Raw genomic sequence first — 16825 nt, 5'->3', positions numbered from 1 at the left:
TCCCAGTTAACCTCTAATGTTAACGTGGAATCAACACAGAATTAAGGGCACTAGAATATACTTTCCCAGACACTTACGAGATACCGCTGGTGTAAACGGGCCGGCTATCTCCACCAGAGGATAACTGCGACAATGAAACATATAAATCTGATGCAATTACTGCAGCAATAAAATGTCAAGGGTTAAAGAAACTCGTCGGTTTTACCCAGCGCCAAGGAGCACGAGAAGGTGGCTCAACACTGCTGCCGACTTAGTAACCGATGCCAATTCTACATTTCTATGACGAGCAATAGGTTACAGTCTGACAGCCAGTGTCGGTTGTGGTGCAGTGGTCAGAGCACCACGCACCCATGGGCCGGAAGGCTTTGAGTTCAATTTACGGTTGGCAGTCATCCCATAAAGAGTCCAAGTGCTATGGTCAATCATGTAACTCTCGTTTTCCTCTGTGCAACAAAAAAACAACCCTATGAGGAATTGTTTGAACAGGGTGAGAAAAAACCCCTCCTTTAAAAGTACCATGGGACTCACAGAATGCTTTCTTGGATAATAAATAACGTAATTTCCATTGGCACTACTAAACACCACACAAATCAAAGTTAATTTACATGCATGAACTCAAGAGGAAAGCTACCCATTTCATTAGTGAAACAAAATCAAATGTATTTTCATGACTAAATGGGCCTCCTCGACCATTATTTTCCAGGATTTACTAAAAAAGGCAAACTCTAGACCCGGTTGACATTCCCAAATCACATCAACACAATCGACAGATATTGCAGTACTGCACTTTTAATTTACACTCCACCCTGCTGATGGCACTCGGATAAGTAAACATTGGTCCTGAGATCACCTTGTTTAAACAAATAAGACTGGAGAACCCACAGCCAATCTCGGCTGTTTCACGCGTCTCAATGCGCTTGGTTCATCTCCATATTAAACAAAGGCTACAACGAAGGCTCTGAAGCAATCGGGACGTACCGCGCGATCCTAACGTTAAGTGTCGATCACGCGGCATGTCACGTACAGGCCGTCTCCTCGCACACCCTGCAGCCCGGCAGGTATGTGGGGAGTTCCACAAGTCTACGCGATCCACCAATCCTAACTTCCAACGTGCTTTGACTGTGTGACCGATACGGTACCTTTCAATAGCCGATATGTTGATAATGTACATTCGCGTACGATGCTGCAAATGCAACGTACGCGAATGTGGTGGTGGGCGGGGAGTAAAAAACACCAAACGTTTCTGCCAGGTGCTGCTTCTGTGTGGCATCCTGCTGTGTTAATCTGTACGGGATAGCAGCCGGTTGTCCGATTTGAAAAGGGGTGTTTGGGGAATGGGAATAGAACTCTGGGAGTGTGTTCACACACTCGCACCACGTGGACGTGCGAATAATCGCAGGACGATAATCGTGGTGGTCCTCGGTAGACAGGTGGCGCTTCGAGATGGTTCTCTGTCCAGAGGAGGGCGCTATGAACCCAAATAGATAGTGTCATCGTTGTGTCAAAAGCTCCTGAAAGGTGCGACGACGCATTTCTTATACGACGTAAATCAAAGCGATTTACTGGGTAGGTGGAGGCAAATGCCGAGGTGACAGATACGAAAAAGCACGGACGATGCCGTCAGCCACGTGAGTGTGGCTTGAGGTGAGGAAAATCAGGTCACGGTATTTTAACTAAGTGACGACGTATTTGTAAAACGATGTAAAAAGAGGGGAGAACGTAAATCGGGGTCTAACCGTGCTCATTAACTAATAGCACCTCCGATGAGCATAACTGGCGACGTACAGTGCGAAATAAGTTAAACATACGCACGTACAATTGGCGCTGCGGTCAAAAGTTCACGAGTTCAAACACCTGGTTGACTCAATAAATTATACCTTCCGTTGTCGAGAAAATGAGTGCCACTTTGTAGGAACTAATATCGGTTTTGTTTGTGGAGGGACTGGCCACCACCAAGAAATGTGGAATTTCCACCACTGGCGGGCAGCGCTTCCAGCTGGGATGACCACTGCTACCCACACTCGTTAAAGCAGAAAGACACAAAATGGATGTTCTGATAAGGTGATGTAAAAGATAATCATGGTGACGACAAAAGCACTCAACAGTACGAGTGCGATCGTCACAATTTCATGGTTGCGATGTAGCACACAGATGGTGTAACGGCAAGGCTCCCAATCGTGAGCTCATCAAGTTCACATCCCGCCCAAGGTTCACCGTGCCCATCACCAAAATCATCCTCATTAATCGGTCTCGTTAAACTGCCGATGCCTGGTAAAGATACACAACCTGGCAGGAAGTCAGTTTTGGTTGCTTTGTGGAAAACAGTCCCTGCCATAGGAACATGGAATTGCCACCAGTGGCTCAGGCCAACCGATGAAGATGAGTATTGCCCAAAAGCTCACTTAAGGTCATGCACGCCAACTTTCTTCTTAGTAGAAAAATGAGCAGCTTCCAGAGTCAACTTCCATCTCTACAGACCTTCATCGCCGATTTTGCAAGAGGACATCGGGCTTTATCCGGGACAATAGAAGTGTGGAGACGGTGACCGTCGATAACAACGGCTCTTGACCATAACGTTCTGCAGTGCTGCTGTGTGTTCCACCGCAAGCCTGCAAGTGGCCCTCTCTGCTACCAAAGCCTCAAAAAACCCAAGCTTCATTTTGTTTCCCGCTGCCACCCATGCGACGATAAGAGTCTGCAATTTCGATTTAAAGCATTCGTGACTGCAGGGAATCATATTCTTGGTTCTTTCAGTAAAGTCACGTAGAAGGGAAATAATAAAATAATAATACATTTCTATAATACAATTCTCATGACGTTTCGGCCACAACGCAAGCAGCCATCCTCAAGTGAAGAAACAGAGCTGTCGGAAAGACAGCGTCTTAATGAACACTGCTAAGCTTGGCAGCGTATTTTAAGCTGGGTGGGAGGAGGAGAGAGCCTTGACAAAGGAGTTTACATATAAACAGAGGAATTTAGCATATTGATGACAAATGCAGATATGGGGTTAGTCACTCCTTGCGGAGTCTACAATGCGGCACGCGCCGTATCCAAGCGCAATATCATGCGTCGACAGCAACCAGCTTCATCAAGTCATCATCTTGGGTCTCTCTGTAGTCAAACAAGCGTTGGGTGGCATTCATCTCTGTTGGCGGACGTTGCGCCAGTATTGGAAATTCCACAGTCCAGTGGCAGGGACCAGTCTCTCCAAAGGGCAACCACTGTTGATTTCTCACACAGGCACTCATACTATTGACTCGAGGGGAAATTGAATGTGCCAAGCCGAGACAGGCAACATCTCACAAGTTAGGTAGCGTTAATATGCCATTCCATTATCTACACATAATAATAATTATAGCGAGTTATTTATCCAGAAAATCCTTCAAAGTCTCGGGATTCTATCAGGCAAGGGACTGCTTGTGATATTTATTTAATGGGTGCATGTGGGAGGAAACCAGAGCAGAGAGAGAAAATTGAATCGTACAAGCGGTTAGCATGTAACTTCACTCAGAAATGTTAACGAACCTCTTCCATGTACCACCCCTTATAGACACTGTTACCCCCAGCGAGTTGGAAGCTCACACACATTATCTTAACATGATTCATCAACCCTACATCCATTCCAAACCTCACATGTCATGAAGCAGATATTTTATCAGTTATGAATTATTCTGACTTAAAGCTTTCGTGACTGCAGGAATTCATACTCTTTGGGTCTTTCGGTAAAGTCACGTAGATAGAAAAATAAAATAAAATAATAAAATATATCTTTAGGCGGACTGCTGTATTTTTTCACCTGAAGACGATTGCTTGTGTTGCGATCGAAACGTCGTGATTTTTATTATTATTTTTCTATCTACGTGACTTTACCAAAAGACCCATAGAGTATGCTTTATCCTCCCCCGACCCACCGTTTTGCCCCAGCAAAACTGCCGTCGCGTAAACAAGCATTGCCTAGACCGGGAATAAACACAGGTCACCAATGTCCAATGGAAAAGCCAAAGATAAAGAGGGCCCTATGAATGACACATGCATGAGTCAGAGAGCGAAAACAAACAAAGAGGTCACTGTGCAGCCCGGCGCATGATTCGGACAGGGAAGGGCCGGTGGCCAGCATCACCAGCCTCTCACAAGGACCTCACGAACACTTCTGCCTTAATGAATACGACAAATGTCCCGTGCTACATTGAATAAGGAAACGACTTAGACTTTGACTTTAAGTTGAATGCTCAATAACCCTTCGGTATGCATAATTAGTGAAAAACAAAACAGTAACCTTATTTCACAAATTGTATATTCACACAGCACTGGTTACTGGGGATGTGCTTAGATACGTTCAGCTTGGCAGAGGTCTATTAATGCCATCAATTATTTCCCGTAATGGATTTGTGGGAGCTCGGGGTCACAGAGTTGCCCAGGATTTGTATATGCTAAACTAAAACTAAACAATTTTTATTTTGCCAGGTAAGGCCCATTTAGCGATAAAGCTATTTTTCAGAAGTGACCTGGCCATAAATTATAGCTCAACTAAGTGGTTTGTCATCGTGTGGAAATTTATAACAGCCAAATACTCTAAACCAGCTGTCCCCAACCTTTTTGGCACCAGGGACCAGTTTCGTGGAAGACAATTTTTTCACGGACCGGGCGGGGGGGGGTCATCATTGGGTCTTTCCCCCTTTTCAAAGAAGCTCTCCAGCGACGTTTGTTTTTTTACTAATTCTGGCTACCAGGGGTTAGCAGCTCGTGGGCTTACCAACACTGTGACTGAGCCAAGTGCGCAGTGCGGAAAAAGGATGCGGACGGAAGTGGTAAATAATAAAATAATGGGCGGGCCACGCACGGACTCGCTGCTCACCTCTTGCTGTGCGGCCCGGTTCCTAACAGGCCACGGACCGGTACCGGTCCGCGGCCCGGGGGTTGGGGACCCCTGATCTAAACGCATGATTATAAATATGGTGGGAAAAAAAACAAGAGGACCCCGAGGAAAATCCACACAAGCACGGGGAGAACATGCACACTCCACATGCACAAGCATCAGGATCGAACCCATGACCTCCGGTATACCAGGCGAGGTAGTTAACATCTCGCCGCCGTGGCACCCCATTCTACCCAAGGGAAAAAGAGTCTTGCTTCAGTTTTTTTTGTGAACTGGAAATTACAGTTTGGAGCATTCACAATCAAATCACGAGAACTTCACGCGATACGTTTCATGCAAATGGAGCAACAATTTCTGTTCATTTTCATAGCCAGTTGTGGAAATTCCACATTCCAATGGTGGGCGTAAGTTTGTTCATGATGACGACGATGGCAACCGTGATTTATTTCCCCACAGTGTTATTTAATTCATCGACCCCTGAAAAACGATGGAGTAAAGTCGATGCCTTGGGGGACTACAACTCCTGGACCTTTCCAACCATGAGTCAAGTGCTCTTACCACAGCGTCAACCTGTCGAACATGTGAAACACAGCAGCAATACAACTGGGACGATGATCCACGAAGCAATACGATACTAAACCTTCCAAACGTCTAACATAAATACTTCTGAAACAGATGAACTGCAACCGTCTATTGTACACATTAATATAATGCTCTCTGTAAAAAAATTATTCTTGTATTTTGGGCAAAGTTACTGGGGGAAAAAAAGTGCAACGACTGACAAATACATCTGAAACAGTTTCAAAACGCATTCAACAACAGGGCTGGCACATTCGACGTGAACATTTCAACAACGTTCGGCTCTGGGGGTTTCGTTGCTTGTACGCAAAATTCGGAGAGAGCGATCGCCACTTACGCTCTAAATGGCATGCGCGCTGGCTCGATTCGAATTGAACGGGGGTCCTTCCGCGCCCCTCCCGTGCAAATTTAACTCTCCAGTAACATTTGCTGTAAAGCACGCACGCGTGACAGCGAGGGGGGACAGCGGCGGTTGTATTGCACAGCGTGTGGCACGGTGTAACTCCGTCGGATCAATGGTGTCCAACTCGCAAGTGGGGTTCGACTGCACGAGCACATTGTAAAAAGCCTGGAGAGCGATGACTACGACTATGAATACATCGCCACGCATCAAATGTCAGTGTCTCCACACATCAAAGAGCAATGGATAATGCTCATCTCCCTAGGGGGGCCCCGTGTCAGCATTACAAATTTCACATTTCAACTGAAGGGGGCCACTTACTCCATTGCACACCCACAATGTGCTTTCGAGAGAGCTGTAACAATGATAACTTAGTAAATTTGGTAATGGTGAGTTTGTTCTTATCGTGCAATGCTATCACGAAGGAAGGTGCTGTGTTTCACGAAGCGATGTTGCCGTGTGCAAACCCGACTGAGTAATTTGAAAGGCCATTTGTCAAATTCGGCAGATTTGGACCATGAATCCAGCACACAGTGGCCTACTTATTTGGAACGACGTCACAAGGATCTTTAACGTCCACCGTGAAGCAGATGGCGTGTCTTTTTACAGCTAATACGCACCGCAGTGGCCTGCCCGATTCGAACTGCGAACTTCGGTGTTCGCAGGAGACTTCGGTGTTAAAGTCGCTTCAGGGAGCTCAATAAATAAATAGACGTGTTCAGCAATTACAATGGCTACATTGTAACCACACGCAAAGATAAATTGACCCTTTGCTCGACAAACATTTGAGGAACCTATTACGCAAGAACCTCTATTCCGAAACGTAAACGTTGGGCTTTGGCATCGTGAAGTTATCGCACGCATGGCATTACCTTCAATGGGGAGCTGAAACGAGGGCTGGTACTTGAAGTTTCCATTGCAGAAATCTCCGTTGCAGCAACAGAAAAACACCATCGGGTTTTCGGTGGTCTCCACACACTCCGTCCTACGGACACGCGCACGCCCACACACAAGACGGCGGTGCCTCGCTGAGCCGCGGGCACACGAGGGTGTAGTTGTGGCCACTATCATGCCCAGACATATCTGCCTCCCTGCTGGATCTCCGCAGAAATCGCGCCAATTACTTAGGACAGTTTCAAACACCACACCGCCACTGCGGATGTGCACGGCTGGGAATTGAACCCAGATTGCCAGGATCTCTCAGCACAGAGCGCTTACCAACACTCGCATCGTTTCATTCCGGATAAACACAAATGCTTTTTCGCTTTGTGAAACTTTCAACAGTAACTGTTCCTATATGTGTTTTCCGTGTGTTGAACTTTTTTCACACCGTACATAGCGGGAATGTGGAATTGCTACCCTTGGCTTATATAGCCAACCACACCTGTTGTGAGTCGCAACACACGTGGCTCTTAACTTGCAACCCCCACGGGGAGGGTGCAGGGAATGACGATTGCTAAACACGTTCCACATGACATAGCGAGCGCGAATTTCAATGAACCATTTTCCCGCTCCGAGACAACTGCAAGTTACTGGGTGGGTCCCGTTCACCGCTGAATCACGGAACGCGCAAGCGGTTCAGCGGGAGTTTTTGAGAGGCATAGCGACGTTGTATTTAAAGACATTTTACTCACAGCAGGGAACGGTAGCGACACGACCGCACTCTATGACAGCTGGCGCCAAACTGTGCCAAAGTTATTTTATTTTCGTACGTCAACAGAACGGAATTGAAAGAAAAACTGATGATGTACGCGTACGTCATCGAAGCTGTAAAGTGTTAACATGACAAGGTGACGGGGCGATAGAGAGAGTGGGTGGCAGGGGGTTGGGGGAGAAGGGAGGGGGGCGGTCACCGGTCGTAGCAGTTGAAGTCGTCGAGCCAACAGCCGCGGCGCTCCAGCCGCACGGTGCCGGAGGAGTTGCGCCAGGTGGCGTAGCAGTGCTGGCGCTTGTCCCGCTCGCCATCACATAGCTCCGAGGCCACGGCCGCCTCCCCGTCCCAGCCCAGCGAGCCGTTGTAGTAAACGCACTGCCGCGTCTCCGCCACGCTGCCACACGGCCCTGCAGCGGGGCAACAGACGGGGGACGATGGGGAGAGGTAGAAGAGTTGAAGGTGGATGGCGGTGTACGATGCAGCGCAGGAGGATCTCGATTGTTATACTGTACAGCGTGCTCCTCATGCAGAGCTGCACAGGGTACTTCATACAATTTATTTTATTTTATTTTGCTGGCTGGTTGGCTGGCTGGTGGCCTGCCTGCCTGGCTTGCTGGCGCGCGGTGGTGATGTCACAGCACACATCTGTAGGATGTGAGTGATGTCATCACTGAAAAACTAATTGACCTGATAATACAAGCAAAAAATAAGTTGATTCATTTTATTTATTTAACTTTGCCATCATTCCTAATATGACTTGAAATATATTTCCAGAGCCAGGGAAACACCATAACAATTAAAGGGCCTTGCCCTGCCACCTTATTTTAGATGATCTCTAAGAGCTACCAAGTTCAGCAATCACAGGTCTCAACAGACCACGACTGGTGCACACATATCAATGTCACTGTCTGTGGTGTCCCTTCATAACGGAAGGAGTGCATGGCGAAGTGCGTGGCATTGTGGCATATCGCTGTCGTTGTTGACTGGTCCATCAACAAGTCCATGCCTATATCGCACATCGTTGTCACCCACGAGAGTTGCTGGTGACTCTATCGGTAAATGATGACTGTGACGAGAGGTAAATCGGTCTACGTGACAATCAGTGTCAAAAGTAAACAAAAAGTTTGAGCGTTTCCCTGCTCAAGCCGAGGGATAAGAGCCTAAGTCGACACTTAATTGGGATTTGAATTCACAATCTGTTGATTTGAGTCAGCCACAGGGTCCATCCGCTTCATATTAATATGGAAATAGCACAATCAGCCCAAACAAATGCTCAACCCATCAATGTCTTTCCAACAAGGTTCCCGCTCAGTCGTGTCATTTTATAATTAGATTTGTAGTTCACGTCCCCCACCGTACCAAACACGAAGTCCCCGCCTGTCGCATTGGAAATCCGTCGACTTTGGAAAATATGTTCCGATCACCAACAAATATGATCTGCATGTTCACACCGAGCTTGAGCACGGCAGTAAACTGAAGCCCGTTATCTCATTTTAAAATAGCACTCGTGTCGAATTAAACATTTAAGAGATGGTTGTTGTGTTTTTCGTGTGAGAACGGCTTCTGAGCGTCGAAGGTTTTGCCGCGCGTGGTGCTGACGGAGTCACTTTCACCGTGCCTACCGATGCACACTGCCATTCTCAGAGCAGGTCGTCCCTTCCTCCCAGTACCTTCAGCATAATTGAGAGGATGGCAGAGACATCGTGTTTCGTGGCATACACCATCACTTATTCATGGCCTGGAGATGTGCGATGGGTAACTTTAGCGGTGTTGTACTTGCTCGGGAGTGGCTGCCCAGGGAGACGGCAAAATGGAGACTTTCAGAGAAGGGCGAACTTCTTATATCCGTTCCGGCACTCGGACTTGGAGTGGCATTCACAACAAATGTGCCTCCTGTCACTTGCCACTGACTGGATTCCAGTTTCGGTAGCACGTGTACACGCTATTAAGTGCTGAACTTGGTACCAAACGCCGACTATAAATTAATTACAGAATCCCATTTGATCAACACACATGCATGTGCTGTACCGCACCACAGTGGTGCAAACACGTAACCTTTTTCTGTTAATTTTACTTCGATCACCCACGTTCGCGCCGTCGGCGTCAGTAACAACGGATAATAAACGCCGGCGACTCGCACTGCACCACACTGGAGATGCAGCCGTTTCATTAGAGGGCACGTGCAGCCTGCTCTTATTTAATGTTGTATGAAATCGATGAGAACATCCGAGCACAGCACAATGAGCCATCGCTGCTCCCCATCTCACCAGTTTGTTGCAAAACAACCAGAGGCCAACGCCGAGTTCCCAGTAGAGTACAAAGTACTCCGCTTCAATTATTCATCGCGCCGCGCGTCAATACGAGGGCTGCAGTGATCATTTTCAGACGCTCCTCTGATTATCGGTGCGCTCCCTCTGTACACACACGCGCGCGCGTGCGCATGCACTCAACAGAAACGTGCAGAGGAATGCAACCGAGTGGCCCTTGGATCACGACAACGCAAAGAGCTGCGTGCGCTCTTCAGAAAAACACGTGGGCCTGGCGGAATAGCAGATGTGTGTGTGGGAAACGGTAGTGCAGTGGTTAGCGCACCGGGCTATGAAGCCAGCGACACGGATTCGATTCCCACTCACAGCCAACACCAGTGAGGATTATGTGAACCAGTCCTGGTCCTCCCCTAGGTCAACTCGGCCTGAAATTAGGACCTGGTGCGGTCTGTTAAGGCTATGCTGGGGATCTTTGTTTTGTATGGGATTGTGAGATGGACTGTGCATGTGGAAGATGGAATTGATGGTGTAAGAACTAAGACCTTTGTATTAGGCATATGTCACGATTCCTAATTTACATGACAATATTCACTCAAATTACACGGTCTCACACCTTCGTTTAAAATAACAAAACAGAAAACACACAACATACATTCCACATTTTTTTGGCAAAGATCAGTCTATCCCTAGAATCGCTGTCTCACCAGGTGGTGCTGACTTTACCAATGCCAGAGAAAGCTGCTGATGAGGGTGATGATGATGGAGCCAAATTGACCCAAATTCAGCATATCAACTCTTAATTTTGCATTTTGCTTACATCTCGACAAGTCACACACATTAAAAATAAATACACCTGGTCTGAAAACAGAATAACGTGTTTAATGTAATAATTCTTTTTTTTTGTTCGAGCAAGGCATCCAGTATGGCACAGCAGGAAATCAATAGTAGTTCAGGGCAAATGCTGCAAGCTAAAATGAAAACAGGCACCATCATCAGAAATCATCAAGCAAGCGCTGAGTGAGTACGTTGCTTGGAAGTGGATGGGTGGCTCAGGGGGATAGTGCCAAATCAGAGCACTAAGCTGGCACTGCTGAGTTTTAATCTGGGTTTCAGCCGTTCATTATTAAATCGCATTGATGGGTTTAACCCGGTCACCAATAAAACTGCGAAAATAAAGTCATCCAATTAAAATGTAGGTTTTCACTTGATTTAGCACGGAGGCACATTTCCAAGAATTTAGACGGTACTTTTCCTGACAATTGAAACATTTTGGGCAATAATTTGTATAAATCATGAAGTGGATTTTTATTTGGGTATAATATATCAACAAATATCAACTACTTAGGACTGTAACTCAGATGAAAATACTGACATTTGTCCACCATTATTATTAATGGATAAATGCTCGTGAGTAGCACAGTGTCATATGTACTCACGATAACATATTTTTTTCATCCAAGCTGAGATGATGATGGCACAGTTTCACGCACGTGTCAAACAAAGCCTCAACACATTCCATAAATAATCCATATGTTTCGATTTAAAGCTTTCGTGACTGCAGGGATTCATCTTCTTGGTTCTTTCGGTAAAGTCACGTAGAAGGGAAATAATAAAATAATAAAAATAAAACATAATTAAATAATTTTCACGACGTTTCGGCCACAACGCAAGCAGCCGTCCTGTTCTTCACCTGAGGACGGCTGCTTGCGTTGTGGCCGAAACGTCGTGATAATTGTTTTATTATGTTTTATTTTTATTATTTTATCATTTCCCTTCTACGTGACTTTACCGAAAGAACCAAGAAGATGAATCCATATGTTATGAAACAATAGATAAACATCTTAAAAATTACACTCCACATATATTAGAATCGCTTTAGACATTTGCAATGTGTGGTTGCAATAAAAAATGAATTTCTTGGGGCAGACTACCTTGTAAAATCAGTTTTTAAAATGTGTACTACCTATCGTGAGCAAGAAGCTACTGAAAGAACTTCAGAAGCAGTTCTGCAATGCCAACTTCCAAGGCGTCCCCATTTCAAGAGCCGAATGGAAATATCTTCATCTAATTACATGCTTTTCTCCCAGTTGAATGAAATTGGGAGAAAATCAGATACTAAATAAACCATTTGTTAATAGGGTGCTAATGCACAGTTCGTGCTCATGTCTGGGATGTCTTTGTAAGTGCACGTGTGCAACTTGGAATGCACGGTGATAATCACCAGGCTTGTTAACACGCGGGTATGTGTGTGTGGGGAATAATAGTGGTGGTTAGTGTACTACCCGAGTTTGATTCCCGCTCAAGACCAATATCACTGATGAATATTTGAACCAGTCCTGGGCCTCCCCTAGGTTGACTCAGCCATAAATTAGTAGCCTGGTATGGCGTGTAAATATCAGCACTGGGGAGACAAAGGTGGCCAGGCATGGTTTTGGCCACCCAACCCCTTTTGCATCCTGCCGGCTTTCATCGGTGCTCGCTAACAGCACTTTTCCCAACATTTTGTTAAAGGCTATGAAGGGGATCTTTGTCCATGTCTTTGTGCATGTGTGTGTGCCCAATTCTTGTGCACATTACTGGGTTACAAGCACTCTCTGATAAGCGTTTACCGGAGGTTTCAACAAAATCTCTTAATTTGTATCATGAAATATCATAAACGGATTACCTCCTCCAAAATAACATAGGTCGACTTAACTTATATTGAACATATTTATATTTAACCTCATAAATCAAAGTACTGTCCTGCCACTGCTCAACATGCACTAGCGACTTCTGTCCTTGCCTCAACTCATCCTGATGGGGCAATAACGGACCTCTTTAAAAACGAATATTATTTGAATCATTTAATGAACATTGCAGTCATACAGTAAAATGAACCATACAAGTAAACAACCGGTAAGTGCTACATTACAGTAATCTAATAACAGATTACCAATATTATTACAGTAAAGCGTTACCTTTCCTTCCACTGCTTCCTCATGTGCTAGGCTCAACTTGACATTAATTCATCCCCCTGTGCCTCCAGCATGAAGTCATGCCACAGAGACATTACACCCGGCCAGGTGATACCAAAACCCTTATTAATTGTTGCGGCCACAATGTGATGCAGATCTCTGCGTACATGAATGATACACAAAATTAACCGTCATCAATAACAATGCCATTTATCCTAAAAATATAGACGCCAATGTATTGGGCAATGGCCCTCCTTCAGAGCATGCTTGTTTTTTCCTCCGTTGCATTTCACCCCAAATATTTCTCACAAAGAGAACTGTCCCAGTGTGCGCTATAACTGGGTTCAAAGGTCACTTTTGTGTATATTGTATTAGCCGTCTACTTTAGCGCCGTGGCAGAACGTTCAACTCAACATCAGAAGGTGTGCGAATTCTTATTCTTGTTTTGGATGAAACGCAGCCTGTCGTTTTAAGTGCGACTGCTGTGGGTGACAGTGCAGCATCACTGTCAGAGAGAAGCACGAGGATCAAGGGGAATCGAGGCTCCCGCTCCACTTCCAACGCGCAAATTACCAATCACCCGCCACGGCGGAGTGACTTCAACTCCCCGTACGGCGCGGGTCAAAAAGTCGCGGTTGCAACCTTCACTGCGCACGGGCCCGGCTACAAACGGCTTCACTTATAAGCTCTCGAGAGTGGATATAAAACACTGAAAAATAAACCGACAGCCTGTCCGTACAAAGCCACAGCCGTAGTGCCCCCACAAAGAGCTTTTGCGCAGCATGTGTGTCCTCAGTTACACTAATTCCCGACATCTGGCAATGACCTAGGGGTTGTTGTGTGGTCACTTGTTTTTCTCCCCCTCATGGCTCAAAACCGAGCATGGCTCGATGTCGGTGGCACGCGGTCGTGTCGAGACAAGCACGGGTTACCGGCCAGCGTGCAATGCGACGGCACTCAATGTGGGTTGTCAATGCAGCCGACACCGTGATGGCGATCAGGTCCTCCGTTGCGTGCGGTGACCGGAAACTGAAAACATACTAGGAAATTCTAGGGGGGTGAAATCTGCTCAAAATATCTTCAAGTGTGTAACTATCCGCGTCTTCCAATATATCTCTTCTTTTGTAATTGCATCCAGTTTGCCCATGGACACACTCACTCATTAATATTCCAGAAATAATATATTCACTAAATCACACAGCTGGCATATTATTATGATTATGTAAAACACAAATGGCCAAGACAAGACACGATAACACGCAAAAAAAGATATGGAAAAAACATGCGAAGGGTTTACTTATTTAATGGACTTGCTTTGCCAATCAACTTGTCAAATGGCTTGATATGCAGAAAATGCATCAAGTGAATCAATATCTATTAGTTGTGGTTGGCAATATATTTACAGGCAGTACAACATTCACTATTTAATACACCAAACGGTTTCCCCCAAAGAGGCAAATTTAAGTGTCATATTCTATGGTTCTTTCGGTAAAGTCTACGTGACTTTACCGAAAGAACCATAGAATATGAATTCCTGCAGTCACCAAAGTTTTAAGTCAAAACTAAAGTGTCATGTGACTGAAAACTACCAGTGGTGTGAGAGCATATCACGTGATTCATTCCAATCAAGTAAACAAAATGGTGATATCAATGCATCGGACACATTCCTCCGTCAGGCAGAGTGTGTGTAATAGGGCAATGGTCCGACCGAGAAAATGAAATGTCTACACTCAAGAGCGTTGAGGTACAGCTCTACAAACACCACTCAAACTTCTGGCTTGCAGGCCTTGAAGACAGCGGTTATGGGGGCTGTCGAGCATGGAAAGCACAAATGGGTCTCACCCATGCGAGGCCTCATCAGCGAGCCAGGGCCAGCTATGGTATGAGATCAACTCATGGGCAGGAGTGAGATTATGAGGAATGGCAACATAAATTGGGAAACCATCCAACAGAAGATAGGTCACCACTGTGGTCAGCTATAGCATGTTGAGGAGTCCTTTATGGTAGTCATATGCTAGGCATGTCACAAATAATTTATTAATCTATATATTCTATTCTCATGTTACATAGATGTAATTGTGTAACAATGGTAAATTTAATGCAAATTATATAGAAATAACACATTTAGGATGATTGAGCAAAACAGACTGTAAAATAATAAAAACAAATGAGACAGACCAAAAATATTTCTGAATCGAGCCGTGATGGGGGTGACATTAAATGTGTAGTGACATCGGGGATGTCCCTGTATGGTGCCGGCCTGAGAGGGCCATGGCACGCAATGCACCGTCATCGCGTACACCCTGTGAGCGGGTGTAGTACCAGCCCTAGCGGGGCTTGGTGAGCGCTGGATAGCGCGGGCACCACGCATAGCGTGCGGTGGGGACTCCCACGAGAAGGAGTAGGAGAGTGTCAGCCCAAGGGCAGGGTTGCCCCGGGTCATCGCACTCTGCTTGACCCCGTAGACACGTGATCTAGAGTGTCCACAGAGAGGCCCCCAGGTGGGAGGACGAGGGGGTGATCACGTGTCCAGGGAGGGCTCTCGAGAGGGAGCTAGAAGGCTCCAGAAAGCGGGCGGGGCCGAGGGCGGAGCGGCCTCGACTTTAGAAGGATATAAGGCGGGTCCCTGAGAGGGACGGGGTCGCTGCAATCTCCAAGCTGGAAGCTCAACACCTACAAGCTGGAAGCTCTACGTCTACAAGCTGGAAGCTCTACGTCTCAAGCTGGAAGCTCTACAGGGCAGCCACGTGGTTGCGGACCCGAGTGAGGGCCCGACCCTTCGTAGCAGTAACTCCCCTGTATAGAGTCGTTAGCTGGGTGGTCACCACCCTAGGCTGTATCAGGTGTTACATGTTACAAATAAATGTGTTGCCTCTAAAAGGTACAACATCTGCGACTCAGTTGGACTCACTACAAATGCATTACTCTCATCCATCGTGCACGAGGCTGTCTTGGCCAGATGTATTTTTAGTTGAAAGATTGAGCATTATCTGTCAGTAATTAATACAAATTATAAACTCTTACTGTTAAGCACCAACTCAAGCACAATGCCACCCTACATATCGATACTCGCTAACAGCACTTGTCACAACAGACTTCAGTCGAATTAGGGACCTTTGTGTTAGTGCGTGCAGCTTATGTGATGTGTTTAAGAAGAGATGGGAATATTTCCGAATGAATGCAAACAACGCGTCTGCACGTATGCGCCCACGCACCCATTTAAGTGAGGAATGTAGGAGTGGTGTTTTATTCAGATGTGTGAACCCGGGACATACAGTCGGGACCACTCTCTGCATCTCTGATCGCAGCGACACTGAGTGAGCGCCTATGGACATAATTCAAATTCTCTCTGGACCGGGATGTATTCTACATCTCCTATTTTTATTTTATTTTTTTCAACAAAGCAAACGTAGAAAAAAAACTGAACAAAGATAGACAGGGCTGCATGTCTTTACTTTTAAAGAAATGTATATGTATATATCAGCAGCAACGGTCTCTGCTGTATTTGCTCTTAGATATCAGGTGAGAAGCCCTTGTATCAAGTCGGAACATCAGAGCAGGCCGTGGATTTGCCAAGCCATGTTCTTCCACACCAGTGACACTCAGAAGGCAACTGTTGACGACCATCTCAAGGCACGCGTGTTTTCTCCAGGCACTTCCGTAAACTCCCACATAGACAAAGACTGAATACTCAAAGATAACAATGTGCCCGAGACCAAATTACCCAGAACGCACCTGATACAGTCAGATTTAGGAAGCTAAGTAGGATTTTTGGCCTGATTATTCTCTGATTGGAAAACCACTGTGCACGCAAATATGTTATAGCCTCAGGGCTATGCAGTGGGCAGCAGAGGGCAGTACAGCAAAATCTTCTGTACTGTGCTTTCTAATCTCGCCATATCTTTGTCCCGTAATCAACCTACACGGGCAAGTGTGGTGAAATATGGTACATAAATAACCCAAACCGCAAGTTGAAGGACTTTCTTATTGCACACAAACATGTATGCACACGATCACAAGATTTTTCTTCGCATATCAATTGAATCCAAAATAAAAAATTCTCAGCAGGAATTTGACAGAAATTAAGTGGGGAAA

General features: G+C 45.9%; 1 protein-coding gene across 1 annotated transcript in view; it reads right to left on the bottom strand.

The window, feature by feature from the left end:
• Window positions 1-16825, bottom strand: part of ACVR2B (activin A receptor type 2B) — a 76496-nt gene that overhangs the window by 26849 nt on the left and 32822 nt on the right. Inside the window, exons 2-3 of the mRNA XM_078871488.1 lie at window positions 7709-7916; window positions 6728-6840 (exon numbers count right to left, since the gene is read on the bottom strand). Coding sequence (XP_078727614.1) covers window positions 6728-6840; window positions 7709-7916 — 321 coding nt within the window. The remainder of the gene's footprint in view (window positions 1-6727; window positions 6841-7708; window positions 7917-16825) is intronic.

This window comes from Lampetra fluviatilis, chromosome 2, assembly GCF_964198595.1.
Source record: "Lampetra fluviatilis chromosome 2, kcLamFluv1.1, whole genome shotgun sequence".
NCBI lineage: Eukaryota > Metazoa > Chordata > Hyperoartia > Petromyzontiformes > Petromyzontidae > Lampetra > Lampetra fluviatilis.
This window is presented reverse-complemented; position numbering and strand designations above follow the sequence as displayed.